Here is a 25458-nt window from a genome sequence, read left to right as displayed (position 1 = left end):
TGCAGGGGTGCAGAGAGTCTTCTCGCTGCCATGAAGATTCCGTCCGCTGACTGGTGTGTATCGACAGCGAAGGTAGAGGGCTCCGAGTCAAGAGGTAATCACTGTCTTGAAGGAAGAAATTCTGAGGAAATGGTGTCTGTGCACCTGTTTTATAGTGGTCAGTTCGAGCTGAAATGAGCAGTCAGTTTCATGCCAAAACAGGCAGGGCTCAAACACCATTGCAAATATTCGAATATTGGCGTTATTGTAGAGAGATTTCAAATAGGTCCTGTATGAAGGCACTCCCCATGTGCGTTAGTGAACGCAATGTCAAGTGGACTGAAGTCGTAAGGGAACTACATTTCACCACAACTGGATAAGGATTTAAAAAAAACATTGTAGAGGTTGCCTGCGTGTTTTTTATTTGTATATAATAATAAAAAAACAATCCTTTGAATTAATAGGTTTAAACGATTATACTTTAGTTGAAACTTTTCGGATTCGCCTTTGAGCTGCCGAGCGACCCCCGGAGGAAGACAACTGCGTGCCCCATAAGAAAAGTGTTAGTTGCAAGTCGTTTTTGCCTCCCAATGGTTTTACACCAGCTGTCAGCGCTTCACTTCCTTGAATTTATGAGTACTTTCGATTTCCATTGGACGTGGATTACTTTAAACGACGACGTAATTTCGGGAATTTACCACTACCAAATTGCTGCTCACTTTGGGCTTGTTACTCTTCAGACATGTATGTTCACAAACTCGTCGTTTGCATGTGCTGTCTGGTAAGTAAATCCGCAATACTTTGCTTAAAAGATAAGTAACTCTCTGCTTTAATCAACTCATTAGTTGTGTGTAAGGTAGAAGTCATTCAACAAATGCGACCATTAGGCCTAGTCTCAAGCGGAAATCAAACTTAGCCTACAAACACTTACGGACTTCGTCTTTACATCTGTACAACTTTAATTATATCGAATTGATTAAAATTTATCGAATTTTATTTTAAATTGTATAGCGACTGAATTCGAATATGGGGGAAATAGTTCCACTTTCGATTAGGCCCATCACTGAAGTGGATTTATCTGAGGCCCACCGCTGTTATTTGCCCAACCGACTGTTAACCAAAAGTGCTTGAAAATAAAAAAAAACTTTAACTTCATATTTATTGGCTAAGACATGTTTCTATGTTTCAGATGGGCGCTTTAGTTCTGTCAGAAGGCAGGCTGCCGCGCAGGAGTCGCGAGACCTGTGATTACGAGACATACGAGCATGACGGGAACACTTGCTGCCCCTGTCCCAGCGGTGAGATCTAGTGTTTTTATTTCGACAAAAGCTTTAACATGATTAAATAATGTCTTATATTAACACAGAGTGCGAAATTCATTTGTTCGCACGCATTTATTTATTTATTTTTTTCATTTTAAATAATGTTTTGATGTTGACGCAATCCTACTTAACGCGCCGTCTTCTTTAAAACAAATCTGTTCTTTCACCATTCTCACACCTTTCTCTACTTGTACTCGAGAAGTCGCTTTGGATAAAAGCGTTTGCTAAATGAATAGCCTATATGTAAATAGTAGGCTACATCACACCGTAGGAATTAACATATACATTTTATTTTCTCCCAAAACACTAAATAGCAACAAAAACTACCACAGCACTTTCCTAATCACCTGTTTGTCACTGTGCAATGCTAAATATTCCTGTTCCATGAGATCTTTGTGTGTGGTGTCTCAAGGTTGTGTGTGGTGTCTCAAGGTTGATTTTGAGGCAATTTGCTCTCATTATATATATATATATATATATATATATATATATATATATATATATATATATATATATATATATATATAGCTGGGTCTCAGGAGGATGTAATATTAATTATATTGTAATCATAATAATATTATTTAATAATATGTATTATATGTGTGTGTTTTAGGCTTCCGGGTATTAAGTGACTGCACAGACAAAGATGCCACGAAATGTGAAATGTGTGAGAATGGCTACTTTATGACCCACCCAAACCGAGATCACACTTGCCAGCCCTGTAAAACTTGTGATCCCAATGGTAGGTCTTAACATCTGAACTCTTTCCTGAGACTTCTTTGATGTTTACACAATTAATTTTAGCCTCCGGGCTGATTACGTAAGTGTTCTGTTGCAGCCATTACTGTAAATATTGCAATATTCCATCAGATAGTTGTGCCCAAACAGAGCATCAAATCCCAGTCTAAGCATTGTTGTCTGTTTAATGTTGCTGAAGTAGTTCATAGGCAACAGTGAAACTGAGCTGAAAGATACTTTATGCTCAGGCTAGTCCCCTCACCTTTGTCCCAGAGAGAAGTTGAAAAATGTACTATTCTTATTAACGTATATGTTGGATAAGGCACTAAGAAGGAAAAACACTATTCTTTTTTTTGTACAAGTAAGCTTAATGAAGCACAGATGGAACCCTAAAGCTAAATGTGAAAAATGTATGCAAAATTTAAAAATGTCTGCCTTCTCACCCTACTATAGCCAATATGGAGACAAAGAAAATGTGTTCATTTTATTCCAACACTGTCTGTACATGCAAGAAGGATTATTACTGTGACAAGGGTGACCTGTGCAGAGTCTGTTACAAATGTGACCGGTATGTAGTTAGGCAAAGCCTATTATCTCTCTATAAAAATGTCCAGAATGTGTGTGTATGTGGGTCAGGTTTTGTCTGACTATAACATTTATACACTATTGGTACCAATTGGATTGTAAAACCTGAAATCTTCTATATTCTCTGGAGCAACCAATGCAAAAAGATTTATGTGAGAGTTAAGGCTTAGGGATAGGGTTATGGCAGTGGTTCTCAATGCTGGTCCTAGAGTTAAAAAGCTGAGGTAGCACTGCACATTTGGGATGTATCTCTTTTTAACACACCTGATCTAATCCAGCAGCTCAGTAAAAGTAGTCTCAAAATTAGAGGTCGACCGATATTGGTTTTTTCAGGCCGATGCCGATCTTTTGAAATCCGGTTCGGCCGATGGCTGATTAATGCTGCCGATTTATTTTGGCCGATATGTGCTTGTTTTTAACCTCTTATTTGAACCTTTTATTTGAAAGATAAAATGTAACACAAATAATTACTTAAGTCCATTTAAGACATAAACTGTGTTTAAGTGAATCTCCAAGCCGGTCGTTTTGACCGCGCACATGAAACCCAAAGTAGCCTATACTTTGCTTGTCTCTTTGCGGTGTGTTTCGGAGCTCGCGCCGCCTTGGGAACGGTATCTCTTGCGCTCTTTTTATTATTAAACGCGTCCCGCAATTTAGCAACAGTAGCTAGACTGCATTTTACAACAATCACCGATCGTGCTGATTCTGACGTTAAGTTTGAGTTTTAGGGAGAAATGTCAGTGCACCGCTGTGAAGGGAAGGAAGTTGTGCTAGACAGAATGCGGCTTATGTATAAATATTATTTTTATAATCTTTGGAAGGCGAAATCTAAAATAAAATCAGACTAATATCACCGATCTAAACCAGGCTATGTCTGAATGTTTAGTTCTGTCACTCATTAAGCAGGGCTCGTGTTGTGCTCGCTGTGCGCGAGATCTCTCTCTCCGAATAGCTAAATTGCATCACAGGCAAATGGTTTCATATTATTATACATAGAAATGGCTGGCGTGATAAAATAACTTTCTCTTTATAGCAATAATAAATGTATTTTCTTAATTTCTCCAGTACTGACAGCAGAACCGATAACGTCCGAGCTTACCAAAGCCAGTCCTTCAATAGCCTATACTGCATTGGTATATTTTTATTACTTATTTATCTGCATTGAGTGACAACCCTCTCAAATATAAAACACACAAACGGAACAAATAATAGTCTCAGATTCACTGTCTGTAATTGCAAATTTCTTGCTTGCTTGTCATTGTGACATGATAGCAACTCTTCTGCTGTGATAATGCAACTTCAACTAAGCTATCAATATCCAAAGTAGCCGAACGTCATGTCGTGTTTTTTCTCAAAGTTGACAGTAACATATCAAAAGTTTTTAATTAAATATAAATAAGTTATACAAATTTAATCCTTACCGTTTTCTCAAAGGAACTTTTAGCTCCTTCCTTAGGCACTGGATGAGGTCTGCTCACTCTGCTGGAAAATGACTCTAGGGGCAGCGTGCGTCGAACACGTGTTCCACATCAACACTAGGCTGCCCACAGATGCACCTGCCTAATAATCGGCTTGATATACTTGGATATTGGCCGATGGCGATTATGTTAAAAAATGCAAAAAAATCGGCCGACCTCTACTCAAAATGTGGCCCCCTCAGAAATTCCCAATGCTCTCTCACATATTTCATCCTGGCACAGACTCTGACTGTGTGTCAAAAATGCTGCATACTGTACTGGGTTAAAAATAATTTAAAGCCGCTGTCGGTTAATTAAGATATTATGGATGAACTTGCACCTCAATTGGACTCATTTATTTAATAATGCACCATAAGTTGTGATTAGACATGTCAGTGTTACGGTCTTGCCATATTTTATATTTATTTTAGCCACTGTATCTATGGTTACAGGTGTGAGTATACAGCCTTGACTTTGGTTTTTTGTTCATACAGACTACTGTAAGCTTTTGTGTTAACAGGACATTTCAAAACTCACACCTCATTTTTCTGTCCCAAACATTGACTGTGTTAATGTGGCTAGTATAAAGACAAAAGAAATCCCCACAATGGGAAGTCCCTACCATGGCAGAAAACAAACATATGCCTGTCTGTGTATGAAGAAAGTTATAAAGGAGACCCAGTCCCTTGAAGAACCAAATTTTGTTAAATGCTCCAAGCTATATTATGAAAATTGTGCTTTCAGTTTTCATCACCTGCACTTTTCATGTTACTGTCTCCTTAAGATGAATCACAACGTTTTACCCTTCCTAATTTTTTAAGTGGCTATGGATAAGTGTCTTCTAAATGAATAAATGTTATCAATTCAACCAATTTATTAATAGGTTTCTCTTTTTGCCTCATTTGTCCAATAGGTGTGAGGAACATGGAAATGTGAAAATACCATGCACAGCAACTAACAACACAGTGTGCCATGATGCCCAAGGGGCTGATGGTACAGGTATGCACAAGCAACAAGCATTCACGAGCAAAGCCAGGGGCCACAGATTTCAATACATGTTAAAATGCACTTACCCCAAGTGTGCTTTTGTGCATTCTTACAGTGTACAGTAAGCAGTAACTGAATATATCATCTAAAGCTTAAGTTGAATAAGCATAAAATACAGTACAGAGAATGGTAATGGACAAATGTGTTGCTTATGTGTTTCAGTGACCATTGTTGCTGTTTTGCTGTCAATCATGTTCATCGGGGCTTTGGTGGTCTTTTGTCTGTTTAAGAAGAGAATATTTTGTTGTAATGACAAACAGAAGAGAGATCCAGTGGAGGCAAATGTAATTTCTCTTGTTTTAAGCTTTCATCGCATCCTTGTGGTGTTACAGGAGAATTGCATGTTTATAATTAAATATTTATGGACTGTATATTGCAAGACTTGTGTCTAATGCATTTTTTTTTTTTATTCACCATGTAGGAATTACTGGACCAGAAAGGTACGTTTTCATGTTTGTGAAGTGTCTAGAGGATTTTCAAAACTATAAAAAAATATTTTAGATCATTATATCATGGTTTAAATACACTGCCTGGCCCAAAAATAAAAAGTTGCTGTTTAGATATAAGGCAGTGTTATGATCTAGGTTTGCTTCAATTGGTCAGGTTTAGGCTCAGCTACATTATACAGCAATAAAATTAAGTCAGCTGACTACCTGAATATACTGAATGACAAGGATGGCAGACATATTCCAGGACGACAATGCCAAGATTCATCATGCTCAAATTGTGAAAGAGTGGTTCAGGGAGCATGAGGAATTTTTTTCTCAGATGAATTGGCCACCACAGAGTCCTGATCTTAGCCCAATTGAAAGTCTTTTTTTATGTGCTGGAGAAGACTTTACGGAGTGGTTCGACTCTCCCATTGTCAATAGAAGATCTCGGCCTAAAATGAATGCAACTCTGGATGGTAATATATTTTGTGACGTTGAATAAGGTTGTCAAAACAATGCCATGGCGAATGGCCGTAATCAAAGACAGTCCAACAAACTATTAGAGTATGACATTTTTCTTTTGGTCAGGCAGTGTACTATCAGTTTAAGGAGCTCTAATCAATGTTGTCATCTTTTAGATGTAGATGTGGACCTGAATTCTTACCTGCCAGATATAGCTTCCATTCTGGGCTGGAAATTGATGAAGGATGTTGCGCGGCGCACTGGCATGACTAAGGTTGATATTGAGAACCATACACTTAACAACCCTGGAAATGTGAAAGAACAGACCTACAATCTTCTGGAGGATTGGTACCAGAGACAGGGATTAAAAGGAGCCTACCCAACTCTCATTAAAACGCTCCGTCACATCAAGAAAAAGGAACAAGCAGAACGGATCCAACAAATCGTTGAGAAAGGACTGGCTACAGCTCAGCCAAACATTGACCAAAAAGTATGAAGTAAACTTGTTGCATAAAGTAAAAAAAAAATCAACTCTTTACCTTGTCAACATTGCCTCAACCAATGGCTTGATTTGGGACTAACTGTTTGTCTGACCAATGCAAACAGGAACATGTGAGGAACATGTGAGAAAGCAATTTGTTTGGTGACCGGAATTACACGCTTTGTCTTTCCAGTTTGTTTCTTAGGACAATGGTAAAGGCTAATTACTTTTCTATACATATCCTCAGGTCATTTTAAAATGTAAAGTGTTATTTATGAAATATTTGATAAAGATTTGGGAATTGACTGTTAGTAGCATGATAACTTCTAAAGCCACTCATGAATGCAAGGTTGAATCAAGTTAAACTGATATTTGAACTGACAGTCAGGAACAACCAGAAACTCCTCTGTGTTCAGGCAGAGTAATTTAATCTTATTTCAGTGTCTAAAATATTTTTTACTCTGTGTATCTTATACTACTAGATAACTTATAAAGCTTATTTTATAAATATGGAATGGCAAAGTTTTGGAAATAATGATTTCCTCTTTATAAATTAATTGCTGAGTAACATCACTTGAAACCCTAAAATATGATGTAAAATAATTGCATTGTTGCTCAAGAGTATAAAAAGTATTGCTCAGAGGTTGCTTTTCCTTAGCTCAGGAGACTTGGTGGTGATTCTCAGATATCATTCATTGGAGTATCAACAGTGTCTCAGATGTTTCTCCTAAAATTCCTTAGGAGAAATGAAAGTAGACACAAATGAGACATGAGAATGTTCTGAGAGAAAAGTCAAAATTTGAAAATGTGGTGTGAGAAACATGGGAGATGTCTTTATTGTCTTGTTGTAATCTCTTTCAAGACTCCATTATAGAAACATTGTATTGCTCAAAGTTTGCTCTTTCTAAGCTCAGGAACATGAAATTGACATTTATGCATTAGGCAGATGGTTTTATCCAAAGCGACTTACAGTAAACTTATTGTATTACACTTATGCAGCAACCTGGAGTTAAGTACCTTGCTCAAGGACACGATGGTGGTGGCTGTGAGAATCTAACCAGCAACCTTCTGCTTACCAGTTCTGTGCTTTAGCCTACAATGCCACCACCACTCAAATTCAGAGTTTAAGTCTATATTAAGAGTGAAATTATGAGGAAATAGGGTTAGATTTATGCTTAATTGTTGACATACAGTAAGAGAATAGAACAATACAGTTTATGTGAATAGGGCAGATCATTTGTTTTTGGAATATACCAAATGCCTTTATCCAAAGCAATTGAAAGACGTCGCATTACAGGAATAATCACCCTGGAGCTTTTTTGCTGAAAGGCACAAGAATGATGGCTTATGACTCAATTCTTGAATAATTTGATTATTCATAAATATTATATGGTAGTATTAAGACATGTCTGAGTTCATATTGAGACCTTTGACTTGGTGCACTCTTTGTGAAGTTCTTTAAAGTCTCCTGAAAAGTAAAATATACAGTTCCAATCAAAATGATTTAACCCCCCTGACCAGGCACGAATATGTAAAGCAAGAGCAGCCTTCCTACAGCTGAGGAACATCTGGAGCTCAAAGGAACTGGGCCTAAGGACAAAGGTCAGGCTGTTCAACACCAATGTCAAGGCGGTCCTTCTCTATGGTGCAGAGACATGGAGGACAACAGTGGCGACAATGACGAAAGCTCAGACCTTCATCAACTCCTGTCTGCGAAGAATCCTCCAGATCCGCTGGCCAAACACCATCAGCAACCAGGACCTTTGGCAGAGAACCAATCAGCTTCCTGCAGAAGATGAGATCCTGAAACGACGCTGGAGATGGATTGGCCACACGCTCCGCAAGCCAGCTTCCAACATCACCAGGCAAGCGCTCACCTGGAATCCCCCAAGGCAAAAGGAAAAGAGGAAGGCCAAGAAATACGTGGCGCCGAGATCTGGCAGCTGATACCAAAGAACTTGGATACACCTGGAGCCAACTGGAGAGAAAAGCCCAAGACAGGGATGCCTGGAGAGCTCTTGTTGGCGGCCTATGCCCCAGGAGGGGTAGCAGGCATAAGTAAGTAAGACCAGCAATACATTCTGGTGATGTGAATTAAAACACATCAACTAAAACCTCAGTAAACAGTCAAAGTAAGTTTTAATGCACATTTGAGTGGTTTTGAGAACAAAGAGTTCAGTTCACCCAAATATTTAAATCAAAAATAACTAATTCTCTCCACAAATGTCATGTAAAAAATATTCAACCCCCAAAGTCAATCATTTGTGGAGCATCCTTTACTCTTATTAATGTCCTATGATTATTAATAATTATCATATACTGTAGATGAACGACAGCACAGTCAGACTGCTCTTGTCTGTACCTTTAACTCAGTGGTTCTCAACTGGTTTTGGTTCATGACGCAGATTTTACATTGGACATCAAGTGTCGACCTGCCATAGATTAAACATAACCTGCATTTAATGTATCCTGGGTTGCATTTCCTTTTATGTTGCATAGTTTTGTTCATGGTTTTCCAGTACAAGGACATGCATCAAGTGACATTATTTTTGTTGTTGATGTCAACAACAAAATCTACAGGAAGTTTTCTCTCCCCCCTTTAAAAATTGAAGAACGCATTTACTTATATTAACCCATTATTATCCCGTTTTTCATCTAATATTATATATTTATACACACATTACACAGAAGGAAAGGCTCCTCATTACCATGGTTAGGTCAGTGTGCTAGTCTTAATAATAATAATAAATTAATGTATTTAAGAAAAATAAATACTAGCTGAAACACATCTTGAAACTTTAACTAAAACTGCCACTGTTGATATAAAATGAGGTCTATTAGATTCTAACTTCAGATTATTTCATATGAAACTATAACATTTTGTCAAAATATAACAGTTACTTTTACTCATGTAAAATTCTGAAACAAATTTGTTAAGGTGATGTGTGTAATTATTAATAGTTTTTAACTATTTTGTTCAAGGGGCCCTTTGAGATACAATGTTCTGCATTGATTTTGTTTTTTCATCTTTTAATACCAGAAATAGTTGTGTACTCAATTTTCTGAAGTGTATCTGTGACTAATGGGACTATTCTGCAATTGCCTAAAATATTGTATTGCTCTACAAAAGGTAGACATTTTTCTATCAGGCATTAAAAAAACGGAATAAAGGCTGAGCTTATTTTAGTATCTCTACTTCCCTTTTAATTTATTATTCAATTTAACAATCTCTACATCAGGGGTCTGTTTTAATAAATAAAAAATATTTAATTTATAGAACTTTTAATGTTTGTCACAAAGCAGGCGAGTTTACTTATTTTTTTCTAAAACATGCTAAATGGGTCATGATGCGGGTCTCATCAATGGTTTGACTTTCAGCACACAACTGAATAACACCGGCTGCATGACTATGATAAATTATTACTGCAAGAGTTAGACTAACATACAGGTGCGAAGGGACACAAATAAAAAATAAATATACGTATTCATCTCTGGCTTGCTTTTGCTCACATGTCAATGATTACCCCTCTGTGTGTCAATGATGCCAAGATCTACTTTTATATTTAATTTAATCACTGAAGGTTTACCTGCAAAATTAGTAGCACCAAACATCACAAGCAGCCTCAAGAATGGACACAGAGTAGCTGTATAACACACTTCCTTGATCAGAATATTGCATTACAGATTGCTAAGTTTGTTCAAAGGGGAAAGCCAGATATAAATAGTGCACTCACATGCATGGTTGACAGATTGCACAAAATAAGTCTAACATTAGGCGGAATATTTTCAATTTGCGGAAGTATAAATCTCAAACTGGGGGTGTTGCGTCTCTTATCTGGCAACCCTGAGCATGTTAAACGGTTGTGGAGACTTTTTAGGTCCCATTTCCCAATGCAAGTTAACTGAAATATCCACAGGCCCCATTAAACCATGTGGAGGGCCTGATCCAGCCCACGGGCCGTAAATTGCCCATGTCTGCTTTAGCAGTTTGTGAGATTATCATTAAATCTAAGTCGGCAGTCCTAAAAAGTCTATCACTTGGGTGGCCGTCGAAATACCTTCAATGGGAGAACCATGACATTGTTCTTTCCCTGCTGTCCGTGACCCAGTCCGAATAGACCAGTTGAGAAACACTGCTTTAACTCACACACACACACACACACACACACACACACACACACACACACACACACACACACACACGTTGTGTTTCCATGTTTTATGGGGACTTTCCATAGACATAATGGTTTTTATACTGTACAAACTTTATATTCTATCCCCTAAACCTAACCCTACCCCTAAACCTAACCCTCACAGAAAACATTCCGCATTTTTACATTTTCAAAAAACATAATTTAGTATGATTTATAAGCTGTTTTCCTCATGGGGACCGACAAAATGTCCCCACAAGGTCAAAAATTTCGGGTTTTACTATCCTTATGGGGACATTTGGTCCCCACAAAGTGATAAATACACGCTCACACACACACACACACACACACACACACACACACACACGTCAGACCCCCTGCGTCACTTCTCTCTGACATTTTCTCTGCTGCATGTGTGTGTCGCAAGTTGACGAGTCTGACAGGCAGATGAGGAGGAAAGGAGATGTGCACGCGCATGTGAGATTCTCCGTCCGGTTGCATTTTTTTCTCAATACCGTAGATAAGCAAATGTACATGGTATGATAACCGTCAATTTTCAAACTATGGTATAAAGTGAAACCGGTATACCGCTGCAACCCTAGCTGTCACTGCTTCCTTGAAATCCCAACAAAAGGTTTGCAATGGGATTTTAATGATGGATTGAAAGGGCCATTTAAGGACATTCCACGACCTATCCCTGAACCAGATTTTGGACAACTTGGATGTATCCTTGGTGTTACTGTCTTAGTGGAAAGTCCAGTGGTCGCCGAGCTTCAATTTACACACTGAAGGCATCACGTTTTTCATGCCAAAATGGCATGATACCTGAAAGAATCCATGGTGTCAGTCATATAGTCAGGTTAACCGTTTCCTTCAGCCAAAAAATACCCCATAATAGGACTGACCCACCTCCAAGCTTGACTGTGGGGATGGTGTCGTACTTGTCATCACCTTGTCATCTTACTCCAGACATACTGCTGACCCATGGGTCTAAAACTCATTTTCAGTTTAGTGTCATACGTCTATAAAACCTTTTTCCAGGACTCCACAGGTCTTTCCTAATTACTTCTTGAATATTCAGTCTTTTTCTTGTGTAATGAAATAATTAGTAATAACTATTAGCTTTTGAGACAGCTTATATTTAATTGAAATTTTTTCATAGAAATAAATTTTTGCTTTCAACGCTAAACTTAAGTGCCATTGCAGATTGATGACTTTATTTTGTTTTAATACAATTACTTGTGTAGCCTTACATATTTAAGAAACAGCTACATGCAATAGGGGTTGAATAATTATGACATGGCTGTATTTTTATTTTAAATCCTCCCACGTAAATACCCTGCAGATCACTGATTGGTCAGAGAGAATCATCACTATCATCGTCACTGGATTTGCGACACGGGACCCGCTAGTTTCAAGTTAGCTACAGCATAGCAGTATCATTTTGTTGACGCGACTTTCGAATTGTAAAAATAAATGGCTGTGCGTAAAACCACGCCGTGGTCAATAAACGAGGTTCAGACGTTTCTCTTGTTAGCGACGACTGAAACAACGTGAAACGAGAAAGTCTTTCAGGAAGTGTCTCAGCTGTTGGTTGTACACGGCTACCAACGGACCTACCAACAGTGTAGGGAAAAGTATTATTATTTATTTATTTTTTTTAAGTGACTACAGAACCATCAAGGACCACAACAGCCAAAGTGGTTCAATGCAACAACTGATTTATGCAGCACAATGAGCTAGCAGTCGTGTTATTGTTTATTGTTTGTGTCGCGTTTAAGATGATGTCACGGCAGTAGAGGCGGCGCAACTATGATGATCAGCCTATAATCCCACCCACGTTGAGGCGGCACTAAACAGCAATAGAAAAGGAAAGCAAGTGGAGTCGAACTGTAACGTGCAGTGGAAAAGAGCCATTTAGCTAAGGAGATAACTCTGAACACACAGTGTGTGATGTTGTTGAGGTCTCTTCTGAAACTAAGTCTTCTGAGACAAATGTAAGAAGTCTCCATTTGATGTCATCTAACCTCATTTCTGTATAGGAGAAACATTTTGAGATATTGAAGAGATTTTTTCCCCTCTGGGTGTATATACAAGACATATGTTGTACAAAATAAAACTCTTAACAAATATGAGACATCCTTTAAAAGTGGCAAATCCAGAGGCACAAGGACTGACAGATGCACATCCATTGACCAGATTTCCACAAATTCCTCAATTCAAATTTCAATATTCATAGAGAAAATGTCCAGCAAAACGTGCAGAATCATTTGGCAAGATCACAAGAATGTTGTGTTGTGTCAGCTTTCTGCTAATGTTATCATCATATACTGTATTATTAGATAGTATTGAAAGATCTCAAATTATTACGATACTGTCATGACAGTGTCATGGAAATTCTAAATACAGACCCAAGTTAACCTAACTCCCTAAATCACCTGACTAACCTGTTGGTCTCCTAATTTCCCATCCTGCTGGTAACTTAATCTTCAGTGCATTACAACTCAAAGAGTCCACTGAGAGGTTGGCAAAATCCTGCCCACAGACAATACCCGTCTCATATATAGACTTATGGTGCAGTATAATAACTCTATCCAGAACCCAGTTTCTGCTTTGCTCCTTTATTAATAAACTGCGAGGGGTTCTGTCAGACACAACTGTGCAACTCCCCCAAGAAAAGTTAAACACAAGCATTTATTGATGATATTATGTGATCTCTCCAGATATGTTTACTTTATTCTGATTGGATATAGGTTAGTTAGAATTAGCTAATCATCTTGGCAAGAGATCAACATGATGAAATACATTTATTAAACGAGAGTATGATGAATTTCTTTTGTGCATATTCCAGTACATAGAGTTCAACAATGTCAGGTTTGCATTTTCAGTTCCCCTAAAAAAATACCACTTACACTGACCATTCTTATGCTCACCTTCTCAGCTACCTTTCATATCTGGCCCACAATTTGCTATCACATCACTACATTTGCCTGACCTAAAACAATAATGAAGCATATTGTTAACAGCCTCTCCCATATTGATAATTTCACATAGAATTATCATGAAAATATTAGTGGAATCTCCATGTTATATATGTCATAAAAACAACACCTTGCGAAGAATAGAAACTTTAAGGAAAATCCTGAGCCCAAGTGTTGAATGGCCTTGATTTTAGAGATAAGATAAAAATGTATTCTAGTCTGAACCTGATACTCACATGTAGAGATTCATTCTAGCCCGCTAGATGCAGAACAATTGCATTTGACATTTCCAAACAATTATTGTAAATAAGGTACTGATTCCACCCTAATTCTTATATACAGTAAATGTTGTATTTTCATTAGCACTGAGTTTTTTAACAGCAACTCATGGCCAATCAAATCAATCCAATCTATTCACATTAACATGCAAAATTTGGCTTCAATGTTCATTTTAAAGATAATACAAATTTTATAAAATAAAAAAAAAAGAACAAAAAAAATCCTATTACCCATGAACCAAGATTATACAGTATATACTCACTGGGGAACAGTTTGGCATGCCTAAATACCATATCTCTTTGTCTGTAGGCCTATTATGAATGACATACTGTATTATTTAATGCTGCTTGCAGTAGTGATTCTTGTTCTCTTGATGCTGATTTGGCCAAATTTCCCTTTATGGTTCAAATCCAGACAGTTTGGTCCTACATGCACTTTATTTACTAAATCTTTCTGAGGGGCAGTGAGAAAACAATGATAGTGAAGCACAAAGTTTACTTGTATCCTTGATACAGAAATCATGGAGGGCTTGGGTGTTATACTCCAGTGCTTCAAAAACATTTTCACATAAAGCTGTTCAAGATGGAGAGAAAGTTCTAGAAAAGTTCCCCAACTCCACTAAAGTTTTGAGAAATCTGTTGAACATATCAAATGGAAGGTTTACCAAATGAATGAAGACAGCATTAAAAAGCAGGCTTTGGCTAAGAAACCATTGAGATCTTTGAGGAGGTCGTCAGACATTTTCCTCGTCATATCAAAGGAAAGATAGCCATTGCATCAATGTACCATCATTCAAAAAACTTTAAGAGAGAAAATGAGATATACAAGGTGCTCCTATCAGAGGAAGATTATCTCATTCCTTCTAGATGACAGCATCTCTACAGTTATGCCTGCTATGATATCATTCTAGACAGTCCAAAGAGGATGACTCAATCCTCTTTAAGATGAAAGCAGAAATCCCAGATAACACAAATTTTGTGTACAGAAATACTTCTGTATAACATTTGAATTAAGTGTCCCACTGTTTTAAGTACAGCGAGCATAACTTTGTATGTAAACAATGGTGCATTTTGTGAGTGAACACTATAAGAATGTAGCTTGGAACCCTTTTCACATTTCCGGGTTTGCAATGTGTACATAAACAACAGTGTACCAGGGTAAACTTATATAGAGGTACATGGGAGACCATAACAAATATAATTTTTTCCTATCTACTCCAACAACAGCAAGAGAAAATATCCACTATTAAATTTCCATGACTCCCCAAAGAGAGAAAAAAAATAAAATAATGAGTTGACAACATTCAGAAGAGAGAAAGATGCCAAATGTACTGTCACTTCCTCAGCAGCTGTATTTGAAAACTTATCGCAGCTGTGCATCCCAATGGAACCAATGGCTGGAAAATGCTAGTTGTCTAGTTTTAGGACTATGACCTGAACAGCTTTATTATTGCTTTGATAATCTTCAAAGTCAAGCTTGTTGTGGGTCAGTTTAAGAAAGAGCGCCCTCTATTGCAGCGGAGGAACACTCGGACAGCAGCCAGAATCACAGAACTGCAGATCAGAGATATTCCACTTAAAAAGAATGTAGCTGTGTAGGATGCTGTCTGGTCCACTAGCCAACCTGAGAAAAAAAGTCACAGACTGAGAGATCTCATGAAAAGCTCTGATTTAGTTAAAGAGATTCTGTCATATTTACTCACCCTCTTGTCGTCCCAAACTAATATGCGGTTATGTTTTTCATTTTGAATCATTTCAGACTGTGTATTCCATACAATAGCTGTACATTGTGACTAGTCTGTCAAGATCCAAAGGTCATTAAATTACCATAAGAGCCCCAAATAAATAGTTCTTATTCCATTTTCCATAATATGAAAAGTCGCCTGAAGCCATGTGTAAACAGACATAAAGTTGTTATTCACTATCAAATCAAATCTTAAATCAGTTTGACATTATGACGTTTGGTCATGAGACTTGATGTTTTTTTACATCCAATCTGTGCCATAGGTGCCATATTTGATTTTAGAGCTGCATAATAAGTTGCATGAATTATTAGAGTAAATAATGACTGTTGTTGGCCTGCTCACACGGAGAGGTCTCATATGGCTATAGAGTAAATAAGAGTTATTTGTATTACTTTTATTGCGTTTTTAGTGTTTTTTTTTTCTTTTTGGAGCCTGACAGCCATTGTTTCACAATAATGTCTTATAGTATTTCAAAGAAGATTCTTCGAAATTATCAGGGGCAAAAATTTAAAGCTAACGGTTTTGAAAACAACACAAGGGTGAGCAAATAATGTCAGAATTTTGGGTGAACTATTCCTTTGCTCCAGGCACATACTAATTAAGGAGTAACTGTATACGTGTAAATAGTGCGTGTATTTGTGAATGTATGTATGAGATAGTGTAAAATTTCCCTTTACCTCCAATAGGTGGGCTGATGAGGTAGGGGATGGCATGGAGGAAGTAAACAACTCCCAGAGCTGAGGTCAGGTGGGTGGAGCTGACAGTATCAGAGGTTACCACAGGGATAAGTGCCACGTAGGCTCCATCAAAGTAGCCATAGAAGAGAGAAAATGGCACCAGCAGAGAAAACCCCCTCAGCAGAGGTAGAAAGAGACAACTCAGTCCTTCTGACCCCACAGCCAGCATGTAACTTACTACTCTATATGGCCTCAAACACCTGCACACAAACACATACAGGTACAAACCTCAGAGATTTTTTAAAGACTTACGAAACTTATACACATTAGACTAAAATAAATGTATAGGACTTTTAACAATGCATTTTAAAATGTTAAATGCAGATACATGGATATGAATTATATCAAATTTGAATTTTGTGACTTTTAGTCCAGGTGTGTTAGCTTTGAAGCCATCTGTGTGCTAGTGTACATCTAAACATTGACAAAATTCACCTTTAGCAGACATATGCATGTTAAACATTGATACTGTAAATACTGATGTTGTATTGAGAATATCAATCATCACATAAAAATATAGATGAACATTTTTATAAATTAGTGATTTAATTATTTAGTAACCATGAAAATGAATGCATATCATAAGCTTCGAAAAAAGAATAAAAAATTTGCGATTTGTAGCTTAGGATTGTAAATATTTCACCATCCATTAATCTTAACATGCAAAAATGGTGAACAACACAAGTAGTCATAGACAGCGCTCATGCCGTAATTGTTAAAGGGATAGTTCAAACAATGATTACAAATCTTCCATCATTTACTCATCCTCATGCATCCAAGATGTGTATGACTTTCTTCTGCTGAACACAAACAAACATTTTTAGAAGATATTTCAGCTCTGTTGGTCCTCACAATGCAAGTGAATGGTGACCAGAAATTTGAAGGTCCAACATTGATATAAAGGCAGTATAAAAGTAATCCATACACATCCAGTGTTTTAATCCATATCTTCAAAAGTGATATGAAAGGTGTGGGTGTGAAACAGTCCATATTTAATCAATATTTAAGTCATTTTTTTATTGAAAATCTACACTTTCACTTCCACATTATGTAAGTGACTTTCACTAACAAATTCAGCCACCTACTGGTTGGGGCTGGTCAAAGGTGGAGATTGATAGTAAAACAGGATGTAAATATTGATCTGTTTCTAAAAATAAACACCTATCTTATCGCTTCAGAAGTTATGGAGTCATATGGATAACTTTTATGCTGCCTTTGTCCTTTATGGACCTTCTGAATTCTGGTCACCATTCACTTGCATTGTGAGGACCAACAGAGCTGAGATATTCTTCTTAAATCTTAACTTGTGTTCTGCAGAAGAAAGTTATATACATCTGGGTTGGCGAGTAAATGATGAGAAAATTTCATTTTGGGTGAACTATCCTTTTAATAAACAAAAACAGAAGTCTAATAATTTTGTTTAGACCTGTAAATGTAAAACACTTTAAATACAATATTTAAAATGATAAATTTTATACTCAGAATTCACACAAAATGAAATAAGAAAATAAAAATAAAGGTATCGGTATTGGTATCAGTATTTCCGATCAGGGGCGGACTGGGACTAAAAAGTGGCCCACCAGACCAAACCGGGCACACAACACAGCGGCTCATTGATTTACTTTTACGGCTCAATTTCAAATTTTTGTGTTGAAAAAAAAACAAAAAACTCTATTGACTACTAGTCATGACAATGGGCCCCACCAGTGCAAAAATTGTCTTAACTTTAAAACATATAAAACCACTGTAAATGTGATGACACGTCCCCCACACTCTTTAAAAAGGTGATTTGGTCCTCTGCACTTTTTCAAGCTAAACCCAAATCGAGTACAAATAGTGGATTTTTATACAGTATTCTTTGCATTTTGTTACTTTGGGCTGATTGAGCGACCATCCAGCCAATCACAGGTGAGTTTCATGAGTTGAAACAACCCTTACTTAATAGACCATCAGTCAGACAGTCTAATCAACTCTGTTAATTTCTACAAAGTTGATTTTAACAATGCTCATTTATCCATGTTTTTATCGGCATTGATTTTGATCTAAATTAATAATCTATAGATGAGGAACACACAAGAGTTATTTATCGGCATATCGTTATTGATTGGCAGCATTACGTGAAATGCACTGCAGAAAAAGCACACTTTTAAGCACACATTGTAATAGTTTATATCAGCACATGAGTCTTCATTAAATCATGCTTTTTACATTATGGTAATAGTTTGATCTGTTGTTTTTGCCAATTTAAGCAGATTACTAGACTACCTCTATGTTGGTGTGCAGTGAACAAACTGTAGGAAAAAAGATAGATCTGTTGTGTTCTTAGAACACTTAGGCAAGTCAATAGATACGTAGACACGTAAGTTTTAGGTTTTTATGCATGAAAACATAGTGACGTTATTGAAACTCTTATTATAAGACTATTATTGTTGTCTTTTGATAAAAGTCATGCTCAGCAGATCCCAAACTGTATAGGGAAATTATAGATTTGCTTTGTCCTTATAATGCATAAAACCTCTACTAAAGTCTCTTTGTAGGTCTGTAGACATACAAACTTTTAAGGAATAAATTTTCTTTTGATTGTTTATTGTGACTTAACTCATTTCACACAAGACTCATTTGTCACCACCTTCTGGCATTACCAGAAATGGTCACTGAATGAATTATTGGATCTCAACTAATTTTGGTGAACGTAGTCAAAACCCTCGAGCCACTTGGATAAATTTTACGGTATGAATAAATTATGCAAATTACTTTGTACTGTTCATACAGTTTGCCGATTGTATTTACAATGCTGTTAATGTATTTGTTGTAACTCACAATTATTTGTCATTGAATGATTATTCAGAGCTCATCTTATATATAGTATGTCAAATAATGAGGTCCACACGAGGAACAGAGTTGATGCGCTCATACAGATTTGCGCTCCGATGTGTAAGTAATTTACATTTACAGTTATGCATTTGGCAGACGCTATTATCCAAAGCGACTTACAGAACCCTTATTACAGGGACAATCCCCCTGGAGTAACCTGGAGTTAAGTGCCTTGCTCAAGGACAAGTGCCTTGCTTAATTTCAAAATAAAAGTCATTGTATTGATTTATCTTGCAGAGTTTTTAAAATTTTCGCTTTGTTATGTAGTCTGTGCAGGCATGTTGGAGCCCAGGGCGGCTGCCTATATCACCTGTGGGAAGAGCTGGTACTTGCGAAGTAACAGGCCGACCCATATTACCCTGTGGCATAGCGGGAAAACGCTTGGTGCTCCCGATGGCCAGTGTGCCCCTTTCTCCGATATTGGCATAGTACTTGGAATCGGATCAAAAAGAAAATACTAGATATCGCCCATCCCTAATGGTTGTGATTTAAATAAAGTCTATTGGTTATTATTTTTAAAAGGGAGAAGCCTTTCAATATGTCCCGTCTAAGCTTCCTGTTTCAATAGGAAATACAGCAACACAGGAAAGAAAACATTGCTTGTCAATTTCATGGCATCTTAAGACTGATTACAATACCAAATGTTTGCTTAATATGTTTTCACAGGTCTCTATAAAGTGATCTGACTAAACTTCCAGCGCAAATGTAAGCTCTTACATTTCTTTAATATTTTGCAAGTGGAAAAAAATTATTTTACATAAAACTTTAACTTACTTTCTGTCTGCGATCCAGCCGAAAGTGATAGTACCCACAATCCCAGACACTCCAAGTATGGACATGAGTAATGCTGCCTGTTGAGGTCTGACACCTTCACTCAGGGAATATGGCACAAGATACACAAATGGCACACTGCAACCATAGGCAAGGAACAGGAAAGACACCAACAAAAGCAGGAAGTCTGGTATCAACATGAATGAATATTCTCTTAATACTGTTTTCTTTATGTTTGTCCAAAAAGTTGCCCTGGATTCCTCCAGTAGCTTTGTGTTAACCATTTTTGATTGTGCCACAGTGTTCGCTACTGAGTGAGATTTTGATTCCGGTTTAGGTGCATTCTCCTGATTTGTAGGCAAACAACCCAAACACGAGTCAACTGATTGTACTAAGGCTGGAACTGTGATCTCTGTAATTGAGAACCTTGGGCTTGAGTCTTTGTACAATTCTTCTGACAGCTCCTGTCCATGTTTCAACTCTTCACTGGAGTGTGTTTGTTCTGTATCAGAGGGCCTGGACTCATCTGCCTCTTTCTGTTTTTTCTTCACTCTCTCTTTCTTCATTTTGTCTGCATCCATTTGTTTAACCTCCTCTGATCCCTTAATATCCAGTGTACTCAATTCCATTTGGAATTTTGTATCAGCTAGTTTTACATTTAGCAAGTCAACAGTTTTGCCACCCTCCATTTCCATCTCCTTCTGCCTCCCTTTTTGGCTCCCCAATGGTCTCATAAGGGCACCACAGACACACAGGTGGGACACCAGCCCCCCCAGAATGAGCAGCGCCCCTCTCCAGGAGAAGTACTCTATGAGGAGTTGCACAGCAGGTGCTAGGATGAAGGTTCCGATGCCACTTCCTGACATGGCGATCCCATAAGCCAGCGCTTTTCTCTCATTGAAGTAGGAACCCACCATGGCGATAGCAGGGGTGTAGCTGAGAGCAAATCCAACACCTGTGCAGAGAATGAAATGCAAGATTGCAAGTCAGGGTGATTATATTAGCTACCCAAAAGGATGTAATGTATCCATGCAGATGTAAATGTGAGCTTCTGTTTTAAGTTTAAAATATGTATAATGTGTAGATTGGTGTGTGTGTGTGTGTTTCTGTATCAAACCTGTAAGAATACCCAGTGTAAGGTATAGAAACTCCAGGCTGGTTGCCAATGAACTGAGCAGCAGGCCAATAGAGGAAAGCAGCCCACCAATCATGATAGCTATACGAGAGGAGAGTCGGTTACCAATATAACTACCCAATGGGGCTAGAAAGGAGACAAAGAGAGAGAGAGAGAGAGAGAGAGAGAGAGAGGGGTAAAATGTAAAAGCAGGGCGGGTCAGTGTTGTAAGAAATTACAGTATTCTGCCCTAAAATATGAGCTCCACTTGACCTGATCTCAGGATGGCCGCATCACCTAAAAGGCTTGATTATTATGAAAACAAAGAAATGTTTACAACTTGGTGTTTTCACACCACAGGAGGTCCCAACCTGACCAAATGGTCATCATCGGTTGTAGAATGGGAATGGGCCATGGAGAACCATCTCAGACAATGGGGTGCCTGAGCTTAATTAACATACAGACCATATCTTTTAGGGGGATTAATTTACATGAAGAGCACAACTTAATTTACATTGTGGGCAGGAAACTGTTTTACAGAATTTACAATGTCCGTTCTTCAGTTGACTCCACCAAATCCAAGGTGCTTCATTTACATCTGTCACAGCTACACTGCAATAAAGACTTCAGCATCTTCAACCGAACACCAAGACTTTCTGTGTTGTATTTTTTTCTTACACTGTGCTTCCTGTCAGGTTCCCGACACTCCAGTTATGGGTTTTCTTCATTGTCGGGACCTGGCACCTGTGTTTTGTATTCTTATGTATCTAGGGTCAGGATCCTGCCACTTTGGTTAGCCTTTGTTTATGGATTTGTTGCTGGATTTAGCTGTAAAAAAGTTTGGGCGAAACCAGGCTCAGCTGGGGGAGCCAGTTTATCTCCTGCTCAATAGCATTAATATATAATGCCAATATTAGTAACTACAGAATGTCTAGAACAAGTCTTTATTTATGTAAGTGCACTGAGTAGATGTTGGCAGGGAGTGTTTATAACTAAATGATTGCGTATGAACTGAAAGAATAATAATTAATGATTGTATTTGAAGTCCATCCCAATTGACTGCTGAAAAGCATGCAGATTAAGTGGAAACATAATATGATGAAACTGTTAAAACCTAGAGGAAAAAGTGATGTCACATCCCAAGGCCACCACAACAATATGAAAATGTATTTGTGCATAAACATTATTTTACACTGGCAATACGTTCAATGTGGTTAAAGTGGACTATGCACTGTGAACTTACCAGCAGACTCTTTTAAAAAACAAATCTCTCCAAATCAATAGATTATAGTTCAAGCTGCCACCAATAAAGCCCAGCGTGTTTCTTCAGGGGGAACCTGGATCTTTATGTTTTTACATGGGTCTTACCGCACAACATTGTGGTGCAGTCCAGCAGAGAGTGGATCCACGCAGTTGCAGAATAGTCTTTGAAAAAATATGTCTGGAACTCCACAAAGAAGATGGACACACACCTGCAATCAGCATGAGAACGGCAGATTCAAGAGAGCTGGTTCTGAGCAGCACTGTATGATAAAGTTCATAGGTTCACACAAGATATGTTGTTGTGTTCAAAGCAGTGAGGCGCAGGTGTTTCAAAACGTGATTTTAAAAGTTGAACTTTTACCTTGACAAAACAACTTAAAATGTGGCCTTCTTGGGGCAAGACAATGAAAAATAAAAGCAAGACATGTCACAAGACATCCATCCAGAGCATAAAAAACTATTAAAAACAAGCACAGATGGATGCAAGAACATCATATGTGCACGGCCCTTTATGAAGATTATATCAACATTCATATGAGTCCTTTTGAGCGCATCAGTTATGTAAGTTTTTATCAATGATTAAATTAAGTCTTTTTCCCTGATTAAATTGTGCTGCCTTAATTAAACATGAATAGAAAGTAATTTTGTCTTTTGTACCTATAGACTTTAAAAAAATACAATCTAATGGAGTATGAACACAAATTATTATGAACTAACCTAGAGACTGCACGTGTGCAAATAGTGGTGAGGAAACAGGCAGCCACAATTATCCAACCCCATCCACCATCCGGAACCACTGCTGACTCACAAATCTCTAAACTTCTACTGGACATTTCTTTCTTCTTTTTTTCCATCCTCTTCTCAGACTTTTCACCCTCTTGTTTCCTCTTCTGTCCAGTTTCAGCTGGCTGTGGACTTTCTTGCTCTCTTTGGGGTATGTTCACTTGCTGTACGCCCATAACTTCTGTCTTTCTTTCATCTACAACAAGCTTTGACATGTCATCAGGCTGAAGACTCAAGCTGCACCTGCAACAGAAACAGAAAATCTGCCAACTTCAAACATTTCTTCCTTCTCAAACTGTATGTGCTACTGCAAATGTAATACATGTAATCAATCAATTTCAATCAATACAATACAAACTTTATCTGTGTGGTTGTGAAATTGTTATTTTTTATTGTATAAAGTCTTCTTATTTTGTGCATACTGAATATTGTATATTATTATTATTATTTATTTTATTATTATTGTATACAGTCTTCTTATTTTGTGCATACTGTATATTGTATAATATTATTATAATTATTTATTTTATTGTATACAGTCTTCTTATTTTGTGCATACTGTAATTGTATAATATTATTATAATTATTTATTTTATTGTATACAGTCTTCTTATATTGTGCATACTGTAATTGTATAATATTATTATAATTATTTATTTTATTGTATACAGTCTTCTTATTTTGTGCATACTGTATATTATTATCATTATTTTATTGTATATAGTCTTCTTATTTTGTGTATTCTGTAAATTGTATATTATTATTATTATTATTATTTATTTTATTGTATATAGTCTTCTTATTTTGTGCATACTTTATATTGTATATTATTATCATTATATATTTTATTTTTATTGTATAGTCTTCTTATTTTGTGCATACTGTATATTATTATTATTATTATTTATTTTATTGTATATAGTCTTCTTATTTTGTGTATACTGTATATTATTATTTATTTTATTATATATAGTCTTCTTATTATGTGTATACTGTATATTGTATATTATTATTTATTTTATTATATATAGTCTTCTTATTTTGTGTATACTATATATTATTAGGTGTATATTGTGTTGTGTAACAGATGTGTAAACTGTGTTATGTGTAAATCAGATGTTTATTGTAATTGTCATACTGCTATGTTGCTTAAACCGCACCCAAGACTTTCACCCACTGTTGCACTTGTGTATATGGTTGAGTGACAATCAAGTGATTTGATTTGAGTGATTGTGATAGAAATGCCAAATTCAATTCAGTATACAAAATGTACAGTATATGATCATTTTGAGATCAAATCAAAATGCTTTAATCTTAGATAAAACAAAATGAGTCATTAAAAGGTTGTAAGAACATTAATCTCAGGGGACACGTCAACTAAATATTTTAGTTTATAGGGGTTCAGCTGGGGAAAATGGTAGAAACCCCTGCTTTACAGTAATACAGGTAAATTGCTTTGAATAAAGTATACACAACAAATTAAATACTAAAACCATTTTGTACTGGGACAAAAGTCTGTCCTAGTGTAAATGCAAAACAAGTTGATTAAAAGTGTAAAGTGACCATAAAACACTTCTCCTATTTACCCAAATCTCCCATAAGAGCATACCATGAGAATCACCATTAGAAGGGTCCAAAAAGATCACAACTTCACACTCCTTTGGAGTCTTGGAATATTTAACAACACAATAAACTGGCCTAATTATTACAATTCAATTAATAATTTATTTATTTTTTTAATTGTGCAATTTGGTTCGTGCCAATGTGTACGAATTAATATCTCTATAAAGCCTGAAAAAGACATGGAGATTGAAGGAAGTTTTAACTACATATTTAAAATGTTTAAGTGTAAAATGATTTATTTAATTGTAATCAGTTATGACTGCGTATGTCAATGTCCTCTTCAGAGTTGTTGGTTTAAGTAGCTAGCTATAAAGTGTTTTCTTTAAAAACGGGGGTTATGACGGCCATCATTATCTCAACTAACTGTAAGTAGCTCATGCGAAGAGCAATAATAGTTGCGATCAATCACTTGTGCAGTTTTTCCTAAGAGAAATAAAACATGACTGAGCGTTTTAAGGGGTCAAAGAGAAACACACTATTTACTTACTCTGAAACACATTTCCCAGTAGAGCATCTAGTGCAGTAGAGGTAGAAAATAACCACTCTTCTCTTCAGTAAGTACACAAGGGCGCACATGCCTCTGCATCACTGTGCGGCGTGCGCGCGTGGACACACCAGCACAGCGGAAATACAGCC

The 25458-nt window shown here is 37.0% G+C and overlaps 2 protein-coding genes across 2 annotated transcripts; one reads left to right on the top strand and one right to left on the bottom strand.

Moving 5' to 3' along the window:
• The first annotated feature begins 435 nt into the window (after window positions 1-435).
• On the top strand, window positions 436-7785 carry LOC127662901 (tumor necrosis factor receptor superfamily member 6-like). The gene is made up of 8 exons (XM_052154295.1): window positions 436-760; window positions 1169-1277; window positions 1915-2043; window positions 2493-2607; window positions 4995-5080; window positions 5291-5412; window positions 5550-5568; window positions 6198-7785. The coding sequence occupies exons 1-8, from the start codon at window positions 722-724 to the stop codon at window positions 6515-6517; spliced, it is 939 nt and encodes a 312-aa protein (XP_052010255.1). The 5' UTR covers window positions 436-721; the 3' UTR covers window positions 6518-7785.
• Window positions 7786-14180: 6395 nt separating this feature from the next.
• Window positions 14181-25371, bottom strand: slc16a12a (solute carrier family 16 member 12a). The gene is made up of 7 exons (XM_052154284.1): window positions 25310-25371; window positions 23134-23442; window positions 22522-22625; window positions 21157-21300; window positions 20043-20994; window positions 16335-16594; window positions 14181-15536 (listed from the first exon to the last, which is right to left on the bottom strand). The coding sequence occupies exons 2-7, from the start codon at window positions 23412-23414 to the stop codon at window positions 15400-15402; spliced, it is 1878 nt and encodes a 625-aa protein (XP_052010244.1). The 5' UTR covers window positions 23415-23442; window positions 25310-25371; the 3' UTR covers window positions 14181-15399.
• Between the last annotated feature and the right edge of the window lie 87 nt (window positions 25372-25458).

The sequence above is a fragment of the Xyrauchen texanus genome, chromosome 22, assembly GCF_025860055.1.
Source record: "Xyrauchen texanus isolate HMW12.3.18 chromosome 22, RBS_HiC_50CHRs, whole genome shotgun sequence".
Lineage (NCBI taxonomy): Eukaryota > Metazoa > Chordata > Actinopteri > Cypriniformes > Catostomidae > Xyrauchen > Xyrauchen texanus.
This window is presented reverse-complemented; position numbering and strand designations above follow the sequence as displayed.

What these genes read in the sequence shown, in the direction of transcription:
- slc16a12a (XM_052154284.1), bottom strand. Translation starts at nt 23,414, where the DNA reads ATGTCAAAGCTTGTTGTAGATGAAAGAAAGACAGAAGTTATGGGCGTA. An exon ending in CTGCACCACAATGTTGTGCG is followed by an intron (nt 21,301 to 22,521) that starts GTAAGACCCATG and finishes TCTCCTTTCTAG; the next exon opens with CCCCATTGGGTAGTTATATT. An exon ending in GGCTGGATCGCAGACAGAAA is followed by an intron (nt 16,595 to 20,042) that starts GTAAGTTAAAGT and finishes GTTTGTGTGCAG; the next exon opens with GTGTTTGAGGCCATATAGAG.
- LOC127662901 (XM_052154295.1), top strand. Translation starts at nt 722, where the DNA reads ATGTATGTTCACAAACTCGTCGTTTGCATGTGCTGTCTG. An exon ending in GTCTGTTACAAATGTGACCG is followed by an intron (nt 2,608 to 4,994) that starts GTATGTAGTTAG and finishes TTTGTCCAATAG; the next exon opens with GTGTGAGGAACATGGAAATG. An exon ending in CCAAGGGGCTGATGGTACAG is followed by an intron (nt 5,081 to 5,290) that starts GTATGCACAAGC and finishes TATGTGTTTCAG; the next exon opens with TGACCATTGTTGCTGTTTTG.